At 49.1% G+C, this 22,491-nt stretch overlaps 1 protein-coding gene across 1 annotated transcript in view; it reads right to left on the bottom strand.

The window, feature by feature from the left end:
- SKI (SKI proto-oncogene) overlaps positions 1-22,151 on the bottom strand; it is a 106,623-nt gene extending 84,472 nt beyond the window's left edge. Inside the window, exons 1-2 of the mRNA XM_082777067.1 lie at positions 21,627-22,151; positions 20,586-21,507 (exon numbers count right to left, since the gene is read on the bottom strand). Of these exons, the coding sequence (XP_082633193.1) occupies positions 20,586-21,497 (912 nt within the window). The 5' untranslated portion in view covers positions 21,498-21,507; positions 21,627-22,151. The remainder of the gene's footprint in view (positions 1-20,585; positions 21,508-21,626) is intronic.
- Between the last annotated feature and the right edge of the window lie 340 nt (positions 22,152-22,491).

Here is a 22,491-nt window from a genome sequence, read left to right as displayed (position 1 = left end):
CTAATTAGGGAGGGAGAAATGGGGTTTGCCACTTTCTCTTCTGAGAGTGTCAACAGTTTCTGGGGATAGCGCTCCTAATCTCTTCCATCTCCTCCATTACATAAATTCACAGCAACCACAGCCTGTAATGAGTTGCGTGTGAGGCCCAAGGTGAGGCAATGTCTTAGCACCTTTCATACATATTCATAAAAAAACAACACTCAGCAATAATAATATAATCCTGCATGCATGTAAAACGCTTCACAGAAATCCTCTCGACAGCCCTGTCGGGCAGGGAGGAAAACATTGCCGGGCCAGTCTCACGGAGGAGTGAAGGAACTCGCCCAAGGTCACCCAGTGACATGGTGCCAGGAGCGGGGGCCACAAAAGCTCTCTTGCCTCAGCCTCCTTGCACCCTGGGTAACAAGGGGAGGACAGTTCCTTCCCCACCACCCATGAGCAAATTTTCCCTAGCAAACGCCAAGTAATTTGAGAGGAGGAATGAATGAACTCCTATGGAGGTAATTCCACCAGCGGATCCAGCCTGGGCCTGCCCGCGAACAGGAGGAAATTCTTTCACATACGCATGCATGGGGGGGAAAAAAGAAAGGAGACGGAGAGACAACATTTAGGTGCTAAAATTAGAGCAAAGCTTAATAATCTCTGAATGGGAGATGAAACAGATCGGCAGCCCTACCAAGTGAGTTGTCTGAACAGGGACGTGATTTTTCAGGTACCCAAATTTCTTGCTAACCCGACTTACCCTGCAAAGCCTCTGAGGTGTGCTTGTGGCTTTAAATATTTTCTTGTTGCTGCTTTGAAGGCAAGAACAGACACGATATCCAAAGCATCCGCTGATATGCAGCTGAAGGGAGGGGGCCGGAGGAGGAGGAGGGGGAGGAAGAGGAGGAGGAGGAGAGCGGTGCAGCTAGCTGAGAACTGTCAGATCGTGTTTGCCATCAAGGAATGCCATTTCCCAATGCCTGAGTTTAACTCTGGAATGAGACGCACGCTGCTGCTGACCCCTCTGCTGACATTCTATAGATTCCCTTATCTCATCAGCCCCTGAGCATCCCGTCCTCACTCCTCCGCGCTCGTGTTCCCAAACTGTCAATCTCGCGGCAGTGACTCACGAGGTTCTGAACCCACCACTCGCCTCTGTGAGTCGCACTATTTTTTCATACACGTCCTTCTGGTTGAGATGGAGAGGCGTCTTATTCTTCTGAAAAGTTAAAAACAAAATTAAAAAGAAGCACTGAAAGCAACGTGCCCTCAGCACAACAGCCTCCCTGCGAGCGCTGCGTACTTCAAAGAAAAACACACGGATCTCCTTCGGCTCTCCGGTTATGGTGCTGTGAATTAGGGATAACTCCACTCAAGTCAATCAAGCCACAATCATTATGAAAACCACCGTGAGCAAAAGCAAAGCTGGGCCTGCATCTGTGGGCAGATTTCGGGAGCAACAAGGCATTGCAAAATAGATTGCAAGGGTGTATTCGAGTTCAGGTCAGCTCTGCAGGTTCTCTCCGTACTCCCTGTCCAAGCCAGGTGAAGTTGGGATTGTCTTTATGCTGCAATCCTCGTTACAGACGGCAGCAGAGTTGTTTGTGCCTCTGCTGGAACTGTTCGGAGGCAGTGGTGCACCCACCTCCTGCATGGCACTGCCACACTTCTGAGGAGGGCAGAGCGGTGCAAGGTGGCTGCCAACAAAGGCTTCCTCTGTCACACCGCCATGGCATGGGTGCACCTCGGGGATGGCCTCAGCTCCTCACCTTCTGTCACCTCGCAGTTCTGGCTGTCCCACGTGAAGGCTGCATTTCTTAAACTGGAAGAGCTGAGAAACTGGCAAGGGAGCCGCTTTAATGCCCTCCCATCTGACACCACTGTACAGAGCAGGACGATGAGAAGAATAAAATAAATCTGATCCCCCCAAGGCATTTATCTAAACGCTCTGATATTCTGTAAGCTACTGAGGGGCTCAAGCGAAAGAGTTAAAACCCAGCACGCTTAATTTTCATAGAGCACAGACCCAACCATGAACATGCACATCCATATGTTATTGGATTTGCTGGTTTAATCAGCAAGTACCAGTGACTCAATTAGCCTCTTAGCAGTGCCTAAATGCCACTAATTCAGCCCGCTGGCTGCTGCAGCACACATACACAAGCTTGTCCCCTTGGATTTAGCGGTAACAGCACCGCTATTCTTCTCGTGACAGCACCGGGGGCCCGGATGGTCTCCCTGGCTCTCCCTCTCTCTGTTCTGCCAACCACACAGAAAAAAAAGACCCCAGGGCTGGCTGTGTGCGAGCCTCGAGTAGGACGAAAAAGGAAGAGGGAGACACTATTTCTATTCATGTTAGAGCTTCAGAGCTTCAGCCACCAGAAAGCCTTCTTAAAAAAAAAAAAAAAAAAAAAAAAAAGAGAGAGAGAGAGAGAAAAAATGTATTCAAAGAAGCCCCTGGTTTAGAGCAACAGCCTAATAAGGTGTAAAAAAATAATATCCTGAGCTAATCTTTACCATCTACTATACAGGGCTTTAACAAATTAGAGGAGCTAGGGCTGAAGAAGCACTGTTTGGTTCCACCCAAGCTATCCTCCCACCACTGCTCTGCTCCTTGAGTTGTTTGGCTGCATGATACAGCACCAGCCCATAGGCCAGCACTTAACGTTTGTTGCTTTGGCAATCTCAACTAGGAACACATAATGCCAGGGAGCAAAGCAACCAACCCTCCCCGACCTGCCCACTCCGTTGGTTAACCAGAACATTTGTTGGGTTAATTTTTGCGACTCTCCTTTATAGAATGACTAATTTTCAGGCAGATCGATTCCCTAGTGAGCTGTTGCACATCGTGCAGCCATAAAAGCAGGGCTGACAGTCAGAGGAAGTGACAGGAGCAGTAGACTGGTGTTAGGGCAGAAGCCAAAAGGAGTTTTGGCAGCAGCGAGGTACATGTCAAATTAAAGTGACCAAGCAACGACGGCTTCAGAAGTATTGACTCAGTATGAACAAAATGTGCTGTCAAAACACAACGTGTCAGAACTGAGCCCGTCACATCCATTTTACTTGATGACTATATAGAGAATTACAGGTCAGAAGACACACAGGAGATCCCAGAGGAGGAAAAAAGAAAAAAAAAAACACTGTACTAATTAACTTCCAACGTGGAAAACAGAGTATTCTTCCCAGAAAAGAGAGCCAAAAGACACACAAGCTCTTCCCTCGCTTTTTTGTAACCCTTCTCGTCACTTAAAAATGAAGGTTTATTAATAAATGGTCAAAGCTGAAGTCCCTCTAGGTTTTGGAGCCCCAGCACTTGCAGAAGAAGCATTACTGCTTTCAATCCCTCCCAGCAGCTCCCCAGCTGAAACCCACTTGGCATCCAAAGGCTCGGCAGGGCCCTGCTAATCCTACAGGAGGACCTCCACAACAACACTGCAAACACAAAATGTAACAGCCAAGGTACCAGACAGTGAGCAGACCTTGCACTCCTACTCCCCTTTCCTTGTTAATATTCATTAGTTTAAAAGAAAGATGCCCAGGAAGGCAGGGGATGCACAGCCTCTGTTCAGCCTTGGGCACTTCGGCTCAGCAGCCCCAATCCGAGCAGAGTGCTGCCAGACCTGAGCCTGGGGACGAATGCAGGGTGGTTTGGGAGTTAGAAAGGAGTAAAGGGAACACAGGTTCTTAATTACTGCAAACCAACCAACCTGTCCCAGTGAAGACAGGTACACGCACAGCTAACGCATCTCAGCATTTCTCAGAACCATTAGGTCCCCAGAATATGAAAACTGCTGACAGTATGGCAAAAAAAATGGCAAAGTTTCCTGCTTTGCCCTCTGTCCCCTTCCTGATAAACCCCATTACTCGCTGCTCCCAGAGCACCCCATCGAGCAGAAACCACCGCTTCTCTTACAACTTTGGCTTTACAGAAACAACAGAACGAGACAGGCAGATCTTTGCAGGATTTTTTATGTTTAAATGGTTGGAGCCCAGCCACCCAGGGCGGAGCATGAGTGAATGTGAGGGAAGCCTCCTCTTCTGAAGGTGTGACAGCAATTACAACCGCTGCCTGGTTCCTAGGGAATGCTGCATTTCCCTAAATGCTGTGGCGAGCAGGCCAGGCAGAAGTTCTGCCCAAACGAAGATCCCAAGCAGCCAGAGCAGAAACGCAGAATGTTCACAACCCTTCCCGGGTAGGTGATGTTACTGCAGCTCGTGGACATTTTGTCTTCCCTTGTCAGAAAAGCTGGCTTGCTAATTTATGGGCAGAGTGGGAAAAGCAGAGGGAAACAGACAGACACAGAATACTTAAAACAGGCCTCAGAATGGAGACAAAGCTCCCCTTTCACCTCCTGCTGCTATTTACCATCTGGGATCCTGAAAAGGGGGTGATGGGTAGCTTTGTGATAGGTTTGGCAAGGGGCAGGTCATTTAGGATTTTCTCTGTGTAACGAGGTCATGTGTCAGCGCCTTCACAGCACATGGGAACACAGTCCCAAAGAAGGTTCAACAAAAGGGTTGCCCTGGCCAAACTGGAAAGAGATTCTATTAAAAATAGAATGGCACTAATACAGCTCCTTAATGAGATTAATAATAATAAACTGGACGAAAACGTCCCTGGAATCTAGCTTAGAAAACCACAGAAAAAAATATGGAGTTAACACTCCCCATTACAAGTTGGATGTTATTTGTTAGCACATTTTTAGAAACGGGATGATGATTAAAGGTAAAATGAAGCTTTTAAATCACTGCATCTACACTTCTGTTTGGAAACCCAGCAAGCCAGTAGAGTCCATGTTTGTTAACTTTTGCTTTCTTGACCAGCCCACACTGCAATCAGCAAGCAAGATGGGACTGTACAAAACGTCCTGCAGCTCTCTGCGGAAAGGGAGCAGCACCCAGTGCCACAGTAAGCCCTGATATTCCCATTTGTACTACTGGGGGACAGACACAGCAGGGCTGAAATACTACACGTCAGAAGTGTACCTTTATTTATTTATTTGTTTGTTCATTTATTTCTCACGTGGCTTTGTTTCACAAAGGCATTTCATAAAAGCAGATGCATGAAACGAAGAGCACTGGTTTAGAAATGTTTTCCCCATTTTTATAAAAAGAATTATTAATAGGGTGAGCTTCTCATCATACAGTACCACCGTAAGTCTCTAAACGGGGTCCTTTAATCAAACCTCCTAGCCTGTTGCCCAGGCTGGATGTCTGCTGACTGCAGTGATTTCACCAACACTGCTACTGCTGGCACTATCCGGGCACTTGGTAAATTATTTAAGATCTATGCGAGCAGCACGGGTGCTGAACTGCTCCCTACAACTAGTGCAGGAGTTGCTTATCTATGAGTCTAAAGAAATTCTTTAGAAGAGTTGCTGGCAAATACCTGCAAGGCTGCGGTGCAGAGGGCTCTAAGTGAAAATGTTGCTCTTGTTCCTCCCTAGCCTCTCCTCTAGGCACAAACGTGCACACACACGCGGTGAGCCACGGCTGTAGGCTGCAGGCAGGAGAAGGAGTCGCCATCAGCACGTCGCTGTGATACTGTCCAGCTGCACTAGGGCACTCCTGCCATAAAAGCCCTACACCTACCATCCTAAGAAGCTGTTGGTGAAGCCACCCAGCTCCAGACGTGCTCCCAAGTGTCTGCTCCTTCAGGCAGGGTGCAAATGCAAGACCCCAAGCCAACAGCGCCCTGGTACTGAGATCGGGATGGCAGGGACAGCCTGAAGTGTCGCAGAACGAAATGGTGCCGCTCACACATCCCCAGTGAGAAGCTGGGATACAAAATCCAGCCGCAGTTCTGCACCAGTATGGCCATATTTTGGGTTTTCGTGCCGGGTTCCCCCAGCTCTGCAGCTGACACAGCACCACGCTGCCTTTCTGCAGCGGGGCAGAGAAACGACCTGCCCAGACAGAACTGGCAACAAAGGCAACGAGTTAGCGTAAGGCAGGGCAGCTCGAGGAGGCAGCCACCCCGATACCACAACTCTGGTGTCACCCAGCTCCCAAAGCAGAACAAACAGACGGCCTTTCACTCCACATTTTAAGTAGAAAAATCCTTTTTTTTTTTTTTTTTTTTTTTAAAAAAAAAAAAAGGTATTGTTCTACTCCGAGACAATAAACAGTCTGCCTTCTCGCCACAGCTCTGAAAAGAGCTTTGCAAACAAAGGGGCACACACACAGCAGCAGTGCAGAGGTCAGGCCCGCGGGGCAATACCCAGCGTTCAACGTTACCCCTCCCCACCCCCCCCCAAAAATCACAGTTTTGATAGTTCGGTGGAAAAAAAAAACTTCGCAAATTTGCAACAAAACTGTTAAGTAATTAAGGCAAGACACTTCACACATGAACTTAAACTGCTAATTAAATCCCCCCTGCTTAATTGACTAGATTTGCATATCATTCAGCGAGGAACGGGAATGGCTCGGGCGTTACACAAGCCCTTTCTTGTGCTGCAGAAGGCTAAGGAATAAACCAAGGGTAATAAGAAGCAATGACAGTTTCTGAATGAAGGGGAAGTTTTCAACAGATTTTCAACATTTTTTCTAAAACATCAGCACACGATAGCTGACTCCAACCGTAACATCCAGAAGTGCAGGAAATGTTTTACAGCCACGCCAACTCCTGCCCTACTTCAACCTGCCGTCGCTGTCTGCTCATGTGCACAGCTCTCAGTTACTCTCAGCACTGGTTTTATGCCCAAGAAAATCAATTCCTACATTAAAAAAAAAATATTGATTTTGTTAACAACGGAAGAAGTAGTAACAATGTTGGCCCCTCTCTGCCACTAAACTTAGTGAGAACTTCAAGAGGCAAAAACTTTCAGGCCTATAGTAGGGGGAGAAAAAAAGCACCCTTGGACTGTGAGATCAACTAGAGTCAAGGAAAACAGGCACATAGCTGCCAGCTGCAGTGCTTATACACGACCGACAGCATGCAGGATGGAACTTCCCTGCTCCAAGGATGCCAGCTGATGCTTTTGTAATTGTGTTTAAGTGGACCAGGATTTGGAGTTGAAACACAACCTCCTCGCAGCACAAACGGACTCCTTGTTTTGGGCTGGGAGCACAGGAAAGTTAGTACCTGCTCCCACCTGGAAGGTTACTACTGTAGAAATGATGCTAACACACTTCCCTTCTTAAATGAAGGGACTCTGTAGAATACAAACCCGCTGTGCACGCCAGCAAATTCAGATATCTGAAACCCAGATGTATCTGCTGTCTGCACGACAGCACTTCCTTCCAGCTCTGGATGTTGTACTTGCACAACAGAGATACTTCCATGGCTACAAAGTGGTGTTGTACACTATCAACTTCTCTCAGTTCTGATCTGCTGGATTAGAAAAAATAGAAGCAGAACAAAACCCAGTTGTCTCATTTATCTCAGGGCAAAACGATTTGCTATGTAGCCCCTGATAACAACATCAGGACACTTGTGATGCCTAGCGAGTTGCACCGTGACTGTAACAGGATTCTGCAGGACCACCACCAAATTTACTACTTGTAAAACATCCCAAAAAAAGGTTGGTGATCTGAGCTATCTCTGAGTAGCCCACTTTTTCAAGTGAGGCTTCTTAACCCAATAAACTAAGAACTAACTTGTTATCCTACCAGCAGCCCCTACCAGAAATGGAAACAATCGCATCCTGGAACACGTACATGAACCCACAACAAGTAGTGGGCTCGCTGCCACAACTGAGTATTCAAACAGCAGAAGCTGGGAGCTGCACCTCCCCTGCATGGGGCTTTTATATGACGAGATGGACATTGAGGTGGATTTATCAAAAGTCCTTATGATGATCTCTTTAGCGTGACGCACATAAGCGGTTTGGTTGGGTGGTTTTTAAACCCTGAAATTGTTTTTGAATTGATCTCCTGCTGCCTTGCTGAGGGAGGGGAACGAGGACTGCGGACAGAGCTAAACACAGCTGCCCACTGTAATTTCTGAATGGTCCTGCAACTTGCCCATCTGATCCTTGTCAAACAATCAGCAATGTAAAAAAAAAAACATTTTCAACACTCATCATTTGTGCAGACTTTGCTGCTCCCAGCTGAAGCAGCCCCACATTAAGCCTGGAAGAGCTACTCTCTTCTGCTAGGGCACTTGTTGCACTACCTAGGAGAAACTGAACTGCAATGAAGCGACACAAGAACCGTGGCCACTTCTGAACTCCAGTCTGAGAGGAGAGCCCATCACAACGCAGCTCGCTGAGCTCAGGGGGGCCGTGGAAGTCGGGCTGGCAGCCACCAGCAGCGCCTTCCTGTCACATACCCAGAAGGACAATTTTTATTTTCTTTTTTTTAAAAAAAACCTTCATCTGATATATATATATATATCCATCTTTACTTCACTTGTAATGTTATTTAAGCCTACTCTAACATTCTCCCCAACGAAGGGGGCAGCTGCCATGCTGGCTGAAGGCACGGCCGGTTTGGTGCAGCGGTTCCGAGCGTTCCCCCCACCCGTGTGCCCTGCATGCGAAGCAGGCGGCTGCCCCGCCGCATCCAGGGGGACCTCACTTCCTCCCTGGCGAACAAGCAGCCCATTCAGCAAAAGGGAAATCCCAAGATGCACCCGGGCAAAGGGCCTGCTGAAGGAGCTGGGAAGAAAACCAACCCCCACCCCACAACCAGTCACCAAGGCGGCAGGAAGAGCAGCCCCGGAGCTGCAATCGCGAATCTACTTCTGCAAATAGCTACTTTAGGACGCGGATCTGCCGTGCCCCTCGTTTAAGAAGTTTTCCAGCATAGCATTTCAGCTCAGTCCTACAGAAACGTAATCCCCAGAAAGGAGCATCAGCCCCAGCAATGGCACCACAGGAACGCCAGCATGCCAGCTCAGGGGAGCGTCTGCACGGCTACTGAGGTCGACTGCAGAGTGAATTTGGAGCAACTCGATTGTTGCTTTGCAATTATAATCTAAAGCAAATTTTGTTGCAATTTTTAAAAGGAAAGCAAAAAACGGGCATTTTTTTCCCCTAGTTAAGAAATTTGGTGGAAACAGGATCCATGTGTCTCCATGTTTCTCTCCCCTGAGCCCCAATGCTCGCATGGTGACACCCAAACTGTCCACCCAGAGATCGATCCCAACGTGACTGCACATTATGGGTTTAACCAAGGGAATCACAAGTTTGAGGAGGGGGCTGATAAATAAAAGAGCTCATTTCAAGAAAAAAATCCCCCCTAAATAAGGGAGCAACATAAATGTAAGGGTTTTCACATCTGCCAAGATGGGATCCAGCTGCTCTGCCAGGAGATGAATGAACATCCCTCTTAGAATTTCTTTTCTTAGAAAGAAACAGATGAAGTTTGATTACTGTGAATCCACGTAAATCAAATCGAGATGCCTTAGTCCAGCTAACAAGAGCAAAGTTGATGCATTCTTAGAAAACCTAAATGTTAAATTTGCATGTACGTTTGTAAAAGCAGAATGTGAATGCAGAATAGAATTCTGGAAAGAAATCCCACTGAACTCCCGTGAATTGATCGGGACTTCCCCTTGCAAAATCTCAGCAGAATTTGACCACCACTTTATAACCACAGAGGAAACACTAGCCACAGGCAGAAGCTAAGACAAGTGATTTCCACACAAAGATGCAATTGGAAGCACTTGGGCCAAGCCCACTGACTTCACTGGAGTCAAACCCCCAAACACAGCATTGCCAGAATGACCTTCCCCGACATGAAGCACGGCACCACCGCACGCCAGTTACATTTGTACTTCGGGGTCTCTTTTGAAGCATCTCCTATTTCTTCCCCTTACTTGATTCAGTTCCTGGCATGGTTTGCGTGGCAGCATGACGACGCTGATGCCGTGACTAATCTTCATGGACAGCAGACAAAATAAACCAATTAAAGACCCCCAAGGTCTCAACCACTGCATCATTTAACTATCTTTTATATACCAGCAAAAGTTAAAACTCGTCCACACACTTCTAAACTTGGCAGTTGAGTGGTGTAAGGCAGGGGCTGCTGCCCCCAGGAACTCCATATTTACTGTCCCTGCAGTTGGCATTGGTGTAGCTTCCCCAATAGCTACACCCAAACTGATGAAGCTTTACCAACTCCACCAAAATCAATTTCTTCCCAACCTAGGTCTAATTGACTGGGGTTTTTTGTTTGTTTTTAAAGACCAGGCTGTTCCTCAGTTCACAGAATTAGAAGCTGTTGTCAGAAAAACCTCAGCCGCGCACCACAGCTTGGGAACACAGGTGGGGCAATAACCCACTGCTGGGGTGACCAGCAATCTGGGCAGAATAGGAAACCACAGCTCATGCTCCGGCTCCTTCCAACTCTTCCAGTGCAGTGGCCGCGTGTCGCACCACTGGGAAAAAGATACAGAACATTTTTTCTCCTGAGCACTGAACTGCTGTATCCCAAATAAAGGGAAGCGTGACAATCTGTACAAATGCAAATGTCCCAAATGCCAAGACTAACATTTCTAAAACCTAATTCAACTCTTTCATTTCTTAGCTGCGGGCCGTTTACTGCCACTCCTTTTTTCCACCCAAACAAAAGACGAAAGGGATGACTCAAAGCAACTTGAATTTCAAGCTAAAGCCACAAAGCACTGAATGCTTGAACTTTAATATTAAACAGGTGTGCAGATGAGATTCATTCAAGCCTCATCATGGCTAGGTTAATTGTTAAAAAAACTGCAAAAAGACCTAATTTACTTGAAAGACACATGGGTAAGATAAACAGAGCTATAAGGAACGACCAAGGCATGTGGTAAATACAAGCAGAGCACTGCCAACTCCCTCCACCCCCTTGTCCCACCAAATCCCTTTTTCCTTTGTATTCCAGTAATTTTATTTATTTTGTTTGTCAGAATTTAATAATACCACACATGATCTTTGGTCTAGAATCAAAAGGGCTAAAGACAGATCAGAAAGTCCATTACAAAGTAGATGTTCACCTAAATATGAATCTAGAAATCAAGGGTTTAGCAAAGGAACTCCTGATTTTCTATGCTGCATGCACCAAGTCCTCTGAGCAGTAGCTCTGCATACCCCCAGAATGGGATAATCGAGCACATTACACCACTCATACCACTATCTGCTGCTGAATACAAAGATTTCCTCACTTGCATCTTCAGTCCTCTGTTTATTGGCCTCCACCTTTTTTTGCAAAAAAAAAAATAAAAAAAAAATACACCGTGTAGCAAAAAAGAAAAAGGCAAAAAGCCAAACAAAGCTACATCTCTGGATGTATTAGTGCAGGAACCCATTGCACAGCATGTTTCTTATTAGGGAATGAATGGGAACAAAGAAATATCTATAATGGACCTAATGCTGCAGTCTGGGCTCTTTTGAGTCTGATTTACTTCTCACAGCAGCTCTGCACCACTCTAAATCCATTTATTTCAAAAGCATATTTCTAAATCATAGCAGCATGGGTGAGATAATTCACACCCACCAAATAAACTGAAACTGCTAGGGGGGAGTTAAGAATGGTGAAATTTTTTATTTTTTTCCCCTCCAACTTACACGAGACTCCATTATCTTTGAACTCAGGCGAGTTTGTCAACTCTAGAGCAAAGGGATTTTAGAAAAGTGTGCTTAACATACAACAATGAGAAATTCTTAATAACAGAAGCGTAAATCTGAAATGCATAATATCAATGAAGGCTACTGAAATCAGACCACAATACTGTCTATTTTCTGCTTTTCTGGTCAATTATTCTGTATAAAAGCTCCAAAATTTATTCTACTGCTATAAAGATGAAAACCTCTGGAATAACCCAGAGGATTTTTCCATTTTGTTTTTTAAAGATACTTGTCAAATAAAATACTGGACCCAGCAAAAGTTAATATGTAAAGGAGTGTGGTTTTTAATTATTTGAAGTAATTCACTGTTTCTAATTGGCACTACTACAATATCTGTTTTAGTAAGCAGCCGGCTCCACACATAACCTATACATTTTAATACAGTGGAATTAATTTTGTTAGCTAGATCCTGGAAAAATCATCTACAAGCATTATGTATGCGGTCCAAGATACTCAGCACTTCTGCATTACATAATAATAGAAAGAAAACGACTATCAGGATCTCCTTTCTGCAATCCGATCTGCATGGGCAGCTCTTTCAATCTGTGCAGCTCCCCCAGTGAAACTGATCAGGGCTGCAGGCACAGGTCAGGTGCCAGATTTCGCACAGCTCCCATTTAACCAAGGTTAAAGTAACGAGGTTACTTTGGCCTCTTCAAATTCAGTAAACGCACGTGGGTGCAGTAGCTTTCTTCTCCTGCATTAGATGTCACAGAACAGCTTAACTGTGCTGAAAACCAGAAGGAAAGTTTTTACTCAATGGTCACAGCTCACTAAGAGCAGCATTACAGAAATATTTTAGACCCTTGTCTTCGCTGACGGAGCTGGCCAGCTTCACCACCCATGTTTTCTGTTTAATGGCAATAAAGGCAACATCTTACAAAAGGAGAAAATCTAAAGATAGAAAACAGGTGTTACTATTCCTGATTTTATCAGTGCCACTGGCACATACCGCTTTTTTTTTTTTGTCTCCAGATATGAATTACAAATTCTGCAGATTCCTCCCCAGAAGTGTCCAACTTCAGCTCCTGGCTGATTCCACCTGGGCATGAAGAGTCAGAGCCATGAGCATGTAGTAAGCGGAGGGAGCTTGATGAAAACACGGGTTATGACAGTGGAAAGATAGGAAATGTTTCTTCTCCCAACCCCAGCAGATGTTGTCCAATTAAGGATGCAAATAAATCACCCTCTGCATTGCAAGTCAGAAAACACATCCATAAAAGCTCTCTAAATACATTTCAGTTTAAACTTGCATAATTCTCCCAGTGGAGAAATCATCTTAAACTTATGTAATCCTTAGAAAGAGACATTACAGACAATTCAGTGCCACAAAGAAACAAGGAAGACATCTCTGGAAAAGAGGTGCACCCACACACAATTAATTATATAGGTGTAGGGGGGAAGCGCTGGGAGAGCGACGCAGAGCCCCGAGCCTGCTGTTTCCACAGAGACCGATCTGTAACCGAGCTCAAGGGGCTGCTCCCCTTCCAGCAGCCAGCACTGTCTGTTATACTTAACCCAGACTTCCTAACACTTGATATCCTGTCTGCTCTTTCAATGCCCTTACTCAACATTTCAGACAGACATTACACAAACTGGCTGGTGAAAAGGGTTGAGAAACCAATGAGCAATCCAAGTCAATGACCTTATTCTATAAAATGATACCATTGACGGAACAGAGGGCGAGGAACAAAGCTCAGGGGTGCAGGTCTTCTGCATATATCCCTGAAATCTTCCCCAGGAGAACTAAGCCAAGTGCTTTGCTCCACCTGAAGATTTTGTTTTGTGGCGCTGCTGCTCTGTAAAACCTCAGCAGTTCTCGTGCTTCCAGTCCAAATGATGGTCGCACCAAAACAGAAAGGGTTTCAATTAAAAAATAAATAAATGTCACATTTTCTACAAAGCATGTGCAAAGGTAACTGTACATCAATCAATGAACAACAAAGCCAGAACCCGGGCTATCGATTCGCTCCTTTGCTGCTTATCTCCAGCATGCAGAGCGAGGCTGCAGTTTCTGCACAACCTCTGGCCTCGTGGACGTCTCTCCTGACTTTAAGTATAACTGCTTAAGCAACTCAAAGACTACTTAAAATAAGTAAGGGTGGCAGGACACCTGCATTTAACAGAAAATGCCATTATGTTGCTTAGCAGGTTGTTTTAATACACACCCAGCCTGGAGAAACCCAAACAAAAGTGACAGCGACCAAGCCAGAGATGGAGGCAGCGATAAGAGACCCACACGGGGGAATTCCCATTGGCTTCTCCCAGAGCCCTGGCCATGAAACGCTGGCAGGATCAGGGCTTCAATTTGTATCTGTTTTCGTTACCTCATCCAAGCAAAGGTCAGAGCAGCACAATGAGCCGGGCACACAGCGGCCGGCAGCTGCCTGCCAGCAGGTTTGCCCAACGCGGGCACACGAGGCATGTTCAAAGAGCTGCACCTGATGCAATTCTGAGGCTAAGTTTATGGCCCTTCAGCTTGCACTGAGGAAAAGCAAGGCTGGCCCTGGTCCCAGCTGCAGAGATTTCCCCATCAGGAGAAAAAAATAAGCTAAAATGCTGAAACATAGAGATTGACAAATCCTACATAAAAGAACAAAATCACCATTAGGTACCTACAGCAACCTGAAACCCCAATGGTGCATGGAGCAACCAGCAGGCAAAGGCCTCCCTGTCCAGAGGCAGCTCCAGCTGCAGGAGCCAATGCCCTGCTCAGTAAGACCTGCCCAGGTCACAGCACCCCCAAACACCTACGGGACCAAAACCTAGTTATTGAGCAAAACAAAAACACTGCAGTGCCAAAACAGGCCCACTCCCGGCTTTGGCACAGTCCTGTAAAGGTGGGGGCACGGCCACAAGCTCACTGCAGCCACTCCGTGTTAACCCTGGCGCATGTCGGTTCAGGATCTGCCCCTCTTCCCCACGGCTGCAAGCACCGCCAGCACGCACGGGAGGAAGTCTGATACAGAGACAAGTCTGCTGTGGTTTGTGGGCAAACTGGTTCCAATTAGTGCGCCTGCTGATTGCCTGAGTGAGAACTGCTGAACGAGCCCCAAGCCCCAAACTTTCAAATTAACCTCGGATGCTCCAGAAAATATCTCAACAGGTGATTTTGGTAACAGTCTGAGGCTGAATCTGCAGTGGCAATGAAGACAAGAACCATACAAGACATACCTGCCTACCCAAGGTGGGCACGAAGATAATAATGCCATGAATTCTGTCCACCCCCAGAGTGACACACACTAACTATAGCAGAAACTGAGTGGAACAGCACTAAAAGTAAAAATGGAGATACACGCTCATTAATCTGTACTTCCAAAATGCAGAAAACAGATGCAAATTAGCAATTCTCTAATAAAATGTATTATTAACATTATAATTGGTAAGTTTAAAATAAAGGCATGTTATATTACTACGCATTAAAGTAATGCTTCCTTTACATGAAAATCAATTTGATTTAAGTGTTCTATGGCCACTCAAATGAAACAGGTTAGCTTAGCAACTGACAGTACTCTACTGATAGATTTCCTACAGCCCAGCTGGAGTTCCTTCTGTCCATGCTTTAATTTCTTTCCAAGAACCCCGTCAGATTTAGTGCAACTCTTCCATGAGAGCTCCCTCTAAATAAGAATTACAGCATGAAGTTCGGGAACTCAGTCTGCCTTTAAAAAAAACACAAGAGTGTAATGAGTTTTTTTGTGTCTGATACTTTGCATGGAGATGCAACTCGGTGTAGTGGCAAAGCAGTTGGGCCGGCTAAGCCAGCAGTGTGAGTTCCAGTCCTTCGTTATCACCAGCAGCAGGGAGCCAGCCCACTCCTTGCTGTACTCGGTGCCACCGAAACCCTGAACTTCAGCACAATATCCTCGCTAGGAGGCAAAAACGACACGGATTTTCAGTAAGAATGGACAATGGACCTTGTCGAGTCCCCAAATCGTGCTTGGCTCAGCCCCCTCGATGCAGCCGCAGCGCTGCTAGCGAGGTGCAGATAAGGTACTGGCGGCTGCCAGGAGTTTCACCGCTGCGTTGTCTAGACATGCTCTGAGCAACCTCACGCAGACACCGCCAGATGCTTTTACAACGCCGACGTGAACACTCCTCCCAGCAAAGGAAAACACACCCTCGCCAGGCAGCCCAATAACCGTGCCCGGCTGCCAGTGGCCAGGCCAGGTGCTGCAGGCTCCCCGACCGACACACTGTGTTCACACCACCTTCAAAGCGCGCTGCTCTTTGGGGCAGAACACACGGCCGAGCCCCAAACCACTGAGATGGAGAGGCGAGGGAGACTGCCCAGACAACGAAGGCAGTGGCATATATTTTAATATTTTGGGCTGTGATTGTCTGAAGTATAGATTTTGTGTAATTCCCTCCCTAACTCACAAGGGCTGAGTTCAGGAAGTACAGAACAATTCTGGGGTAACAGAGAGCCACAGGTGACTCAACATCATTAGCTCATTATTTGCAGCATACTCTGTGTCTCGCACACATGCACGTACCTGCTTCTTTGTTCTCGACCTACAACATCTGTAAAACTGTTTGCACTCCTGGCAAAAAAATGCTGATGTCTGCTTAAACACTGACATCTCCTCAGGTACACAGGATTTCACTTAAGCTTGGCATGGTTTTTCAGGTCCTATTCCTAAGGTGTGAAGTGTTTGTGAACTTAGGGTACTCCTTCAAGGCTTCAACACTTGTGTTTTAGGGACTTCAACATTTTTACTGGGTATTTTCTAATGAATTCTTAAGCAGCAAGCAAGAGAGCAAATGACTTCTGTGCTCCATGGGGAAACACCTGAACCCATAGCTCTCAAAGTTTTTCAAGAGCATTCATCAAGCCAGTTGGTACAGAGAAGAATAAATCCATCCAGCAGCCTGAACACCAATGCCTGTGAAATCAAAAATGAGAATCTCCCTGCTATACCCCATTAACAGATCAAGAAACTCGCTACTGCCAGGAGGCAGGACTTGGGGATACGGGAACAGAAAGATCCGCATCGTAGCTCCATCACGTTTCACGTGGCCACAAAACACAGCGCAGCCACCGCTGCACGGCACCTGAAAGGCCCAAGCCACCCCAGTGCTCGGCAGCCCCACGCTCTTCCACTTTCGGCAGCGTCTGTTCTTCGAGTTGGCCGCACACTTGACCTGGCTAAACCTCTCTCCAGCTGAGAAAGCCGTGTGTTGTGGCAGCCCGGGCTTGGGAGGCATTGAGAAATGAAGTGCTCATTTGTGTGTCAGTACCCAGAAGGCTGCTTCCAGCTCCCAGCTGCTTCACCCGAGTGCTGCTGGGCCCCGAGCTATGGGAACACGGCCCTGCTGGCATTGGGGGTGCTCGCACGCGTGCAAGGAGAGTTCTCATCCCCCCTTGCTGCCCGATCAGACAGTTTTACTGAACATACAGATGTCTGGCACACAGCTAGGAAACGTGGAAGCACCAAACTCTGCTCAGTTCAACGTTAAAAAGAAAAAAAAGTTGAAAAGAGGCAGAGGCGAAGCCACCCTCCTCTCCTGGAAACAGCAAACAGAAAGCCTCGGGGCGTGTTTGTTTGAACTAGCTCCATCAGAGACATGCCTGTGTACAGAGCACGGTGCTGCTCCATGTGGGGTGGAGAGAAGATCTCAAAGACAAACCAAGGCCGCAACTACACCAGCAAGAGGACACAACGTGCACCAGCTGCTGAGCTCAAGAAAAAGGCTTTGGCACTGATGGTGGATTCCTAGGACCCCGTTTTGAAATGCTGTCAGGTTCTTCACATTTTGAATCTCTGGAAATAGCCCAGAATAACATCGGTTGGGCTCCATGCTGGTAACCATGGATCAAATGCAAGACAGGTAGGGAAACGGGCCTCCCCCTCATGTAACAGCAGTGCTGGTACTCTGAGACCGGACAGAAATCACAGCAGAAAAAAACCTGTGTGAGCTCGTGAGAAGGTGGAAAACCCAGCAAAGGATATAAAGGATGATGGAGAGGTTATAAAATGGCTCAGGAAAAGAAAGGATCTTCCGCTCATCCAAGGATTAACGAGGAGGATACAAAAATCAAAATGTTGAAAGGGGGTAAGGAATGGGGCTGAGACACCTCTGGTTCCTGCTGTGGTGGGGCTCCAGCTGTTAGGACCCATGCCAGCTTTTGGTGAGGACCCTTTGCTGACTTCAGAGCTCCAGAGGCAGATGGAAGCTGCTTCTGCCAGTGGCAAGACCGGGCAACACACATCTCGTTCAAGCAACCCTGCTGAGCCAACCTATCTGGCTGAGTACAGCGATGGACAGATAGGCACGGCAGATGCTGCACAGGAGCACACGGTGAGACTTCAGTATCTAGGCAAAGCTTTGCCTTGCAGCACCGCTTTCGGACCAACCCAACAGGAGGGAGGAGGAAAAGGCAGTTTTGCCAGTATGTCCAATCTGCAGCGGGGGCTCGTGCCAGCCCAGCTCCTCCATTTAGAAGTCAGAGCCTTAAAAGGCAGAGCTGTGCTGGCAGAAGCCTCCAGACCTCCCCACACAACCCTCACAAAGACGCACGGAAAGGTCAGAAACCTTGCTGCTTCTTCTACAGCCCAGCAGTCCCATCCATCCCAAGCTACCAGCATCCCAGCAGAGCGCCGAGCCGATGTGTACACAAACACACAAATAATCGGGAAGCTGATAAAAAAAAAAAAAAACAAAAAAAAACTCTTGCAAGTAGAAGACAGAACATCTGACACAGCAGATTACGGCACACACCACACCACCACCTCTGTATGGAGCAGAACAAAGCAAGGCAGAGATCTACATCAGAGAGGAAGCCCACCACAAAGGCACACACTTCACACTTTCATCCCCCGAGACAGACAGACAGACACAGACAGACACGGGGCCCAGCAGACACACGAACCCCCCACAGGCTGGCGGTGACTAACGTAACACCCAGACACGGGATCATCCTTGCGTTTCCTTACGAGGAATCTAAACGGCACCCCGCTGTTCCTTGCCCATGGCCACAGTCTGCCAGCCTGTGAGCCAGATTAAATCTTGCCGTAATTATCTGCGCACACGGCTCCAGCACAAATGACCTTAGCATATGATATCCGCTGGCTAAGGCCAATGGACAAAGACCACAGAAAAAGGCAGGATAGGCATCCAAAGCCCCAGCAGCGACGTCAGGGTTTCTTCAAGACTGCGCCATGTGAATAAGAGCTGCGGGGACAACCCCGCAGCCTGGCAACTGGGAGCCCATTCTGCACGGATGCGGGATTTGTGCCCTGACCCCTGAGCACGTACCAGCCGGATCTTCCCCATCAAACTCCTCCCAAATGAAACTATCCAGAGACTTTTAATGTTTTATTATGACAAACTTTTGCTTTTTTTTTTTGGAAAAATGTACGGTTGTGATTTTCTTATGTCATTTTTGGTGTCCACTGTGAGGTGCCTTGAGGCCACCCTCCAAGGGGCTGCGTGCACATTGTGGTGGGTGGGTTAGGAGCGCTTGACATGCTCTGAGCTAGGACCTGTTAAAAGGTCACCAAGAGCAAGGCAGTGCCCAAACTTGGCAGTCTTTTCCTCTTCTCCACCTGCACCCTCACCTGGGGCACAGATCAGATCACACAACTGAGCAGTGCCATGGAAGCCTTGCAAGGAAAGGCACTCAGCCCTCTAACAACATCCATTTTAATCAAACTGGGGAAATGACCAAGCCAGGGCCATGCGACCCTACCGGAAGGAAAATAAAAAAGCAGAGATCGTTTTATTTTGCCCCCCAAACAAAGCATGCCCTAGAAAATTCATTTCCCAACCTGGGAAACGTCTCCAGGTCCTGAGCCCTCTCCTCCCCTCGCAGACACCTGCAGGCAGCCGCCCTGCCAGCCCTTTTAGCACGACTGCCAGCAAGCAGCCAGGCCATAAAAACACATTTACCTCCAGCCACGGGGAGAAGGGGGCTCCGCACAGCCTCTGGCTGCTGCCACCTGGGAGGGAGGAGAAGGAGGGAAAAAGGCTGAAATGGGGCTAAGAGACAGGCCTGGGGAGCACCTGCATGCAGCTGGGGGGGCTGGTCCTTTTTGGGGGGCCCAAGCTGCTGCCCTGGGTGCCTGGCAAGCCTCCTGTGTGTTTGGTTTTCAACTCCAAGCTGTGTCGGAGCCCAAGCGGGTGTGCACGTTTAACATTATATTCATGAAGTTAATTGAGGGATTTCACCGAGCGTTCTCCGTGGGCTCTAAACACTGCTTCTTGTGTTAGGGGTTGTGTCGCTGCCCTTCCACTCCTGACACACGCCGAGGACAACTCCTGCAGCCTGCGATGTTGGAGCCGGGATGCAGCCCCAGAGCCACAGGATCCTGGCCCCCCACCTCTGGGATCCAGCTCGGAGCGAAAGGCAAACAAAGGCCGCCTAAAAAAGCCGATCCGCAGGGGCTGGCTGGCCTGGGGCCGGCACGGTGTGCCCTCAGGTGCTGCAGCTGGCCCTGCGCAGCTCCGCTTACCCAGCCTGCCACAACCCAACCTGCAAAAAAAGCCCGGCTGATGGGAGCTGGGGCTCCCTGGGCTCCCCTAAAAGCACATGCTTCTCCATCCCCGTCCTGCGCTGCATCGCACACCAGCAGCCTGTGTGACGGCCAGTATCTCTCGCAGCAGCCCCGTTTGTGTTCCAGCAGCAGCATTCAGGCAGCCCAGCCCCTGCCTCCCTCCCTGGAGGCATGCAGCAGACAGCTCGCCATTGGGGCTGGAGGACCCAGCGGGATTTTTCTCCGGCTCCTTCCTTGTCCTGACCCCTCCCGAAGCTCCTCCGAGCTGAAATCACACACTTCCTGCTTGAGCAAGGGGTTGCAGGGATCAGGCTCCACATCCAAACCCCCCCAAAAAAACACACATCACCCTGCAGCCCCTGCCAGAGGCGCAGGGCAGGGGCCCCCCAGCACACGTGGCGAGATCGAGGAAGGCGATGAGACCGCTCCCCGACCCTACAAGGAAAGCCAGTGGTAACACATCACCCATCGACGTCAGCGACATTACAGAAGATTGCTTTTCTCTTTCTCTCCCCCCCTGCCCCTATTTAAAACAAGAATTAAAGGCGTGACTTACCCTGGGGGCTTTCCTCTTGTATTTGTTGTTATAGTCAAATTTTTCTTTCATTTCGTCTAAGAGCTGGCCCAGCCTAGCCTTCTCCTCTTTCCCAGTGTAATCCTGGCTGAGGAGGATGTAGGACCTCCAGTTTGCAGAGTCAAAGCCCCAGTGGCAAGTCCTGTTTTCCAGGGATTTGTGCGAGTGGACCACGAATTTGTGAGGTGGGTACATCAGCCTGCAGTCCAAGCACTGGATGCAGGCTGCGCTGGGGTTACTGTAAAGCTCTGGTACCAGGAGTCCCTTACACTTCCCAAAGCACTCATGATACACCTTGAAGCTCTTCTCCGTAAGCTCCAGCTCGATCGTGCTAGAGAATTCCTTCTTGCAGTGGGGAGGATAGGTGCCACCATAAAGCAAGGCGTTACAAAGCCTCTCGGCATCAGTTTTAGTGATGAGCCCGCAGGAGGGAGCGGAGAAGGGCAGGATGCCCATGACTTTGAGGATCTCCAGCTGGTCAGCAGTGCACCTGGAGCAGTAAATATGCAGCTCGTCACACACCGAATTGATCTGCTGCAGGGAGAAGTCCCTGAGCACCGAGTTCAGGATCTGGGGCAAGCAAAGCCGCTTTTCTCCACCCACCACGAAGCAGGAGATGGTTTCCCCTTCCAGGATGGTCTCGCACCTCTCCGTGGACCTGTCCGAGGGCATGAAGAAGGGACCAGGCATCACCGGAGGCGGCTGGATGGGAGGCAGATGCAGCACGGGTTCCGCTGGGTCTTTGCCATTGTCTTTCTTGTACATCTCCTGTGCCCATCGTGCTGAGAAAGCAGCAGGGCCACCCAGGGAGCTCATAGAGCTCAGATGAAACTGTTCCAAGGTCTTCTGCAGTCCTGGATGAGGCTGGAAGCTGCTTCTACTTACAGTCTCCATTTTTTAGTTTCTATTCCCAAAACAAACAACAAAAATCCCTGGTTATCTTCCACGCCGGTACAAATCCACTCGAGGGATTTCCCCCCCCCTCCCAAATAATTTTTTTTTAAACAAAACAAACCAACCCACCCTCGCCTTTTCTCCTTCCCACGCGGCTTTAGCAATCCACTGTCGCTCCTCGGCGGACTCGTGCCTCTTTTCTTCTCTCTCTTTCCCCGCCGGGTTCGTCACGATCTCGGCCCCCCCGAGGCTGCGGCGCTGGCGGGCCGGAGCAGGGCGACCCGGCCCGGCCCGGCCTGCATCCGAGCGGCCCCCGGCGCCCCCCCGGCCCCCTCCCCGGCTCGGGGCCGCGCTCAGATGCGCGCTGGCGGCTGCTGCTCTGCGGCGCTCCCCCGCCTGTCCATAGCCGCCCGGAGGAAGGAAGGAAAGGAGCGGGGGAGGAAAGGAGAATTAAAAAAAAAAAAAAAAAAAAAAAAAGCAGCAGCAAAGAGGAGGGAAGCTGGGTCCAGCCGGGGGGGGGGGGGGGGGCGGCGGGATTCAGGGAAGCGGGGCGGCCCCGAGTGCGCGGCGGCTGGGTGGGCAGGAGGGCGCCTGGCCCCTCAGGGCTGCCGGCCTGCCCGGCACATCCCCGCCGCTCCTCCTCCTCCTCCTCCTCCTCCGGCACGGCGCGGACTGCGAGTGCCTGCGAGCTGAGCTCATGCGGCTGGCCCAGCCTCCTCCTCCTCCTCCTCCTCCTCTCCTCCTCCTCCTCCTCCTCCTCCTCCTCCCCCCGCTGCCTCCGCCGCCGAGCCCGGCCAGGAATGCGCCCAGCTCCCCGCGCTCTGCCGGGAACGCCGCCCCCCCACACAGCCCCGGCGGCTGCACGGGGCACGGAGCCGGGGGGGGGGAGCACCGGGGGGGCACCGGGGACGGCTTCTCGCCCCCCTCAGACGGGTTCCCCCTCCCCCTCCGGGCGGCACCGGGGGCGCTGCGGGGCCGGGGGGGGGCCCCGGCG

Source organism: Aythya marila (assembly GCF_965140915.1).
Source record: "Aythya marila genome assembly, chromosome: 21".
NCBI lineage: Eukaryota > Metazoa > Chordata > Aves > Anseriformes > Anatidae > Aythya > Aythya marila.
Note: the sequence above shows the minus strand (reverse complement) of the source record. Positions and strands in the feature narration are given on the sequence as shown.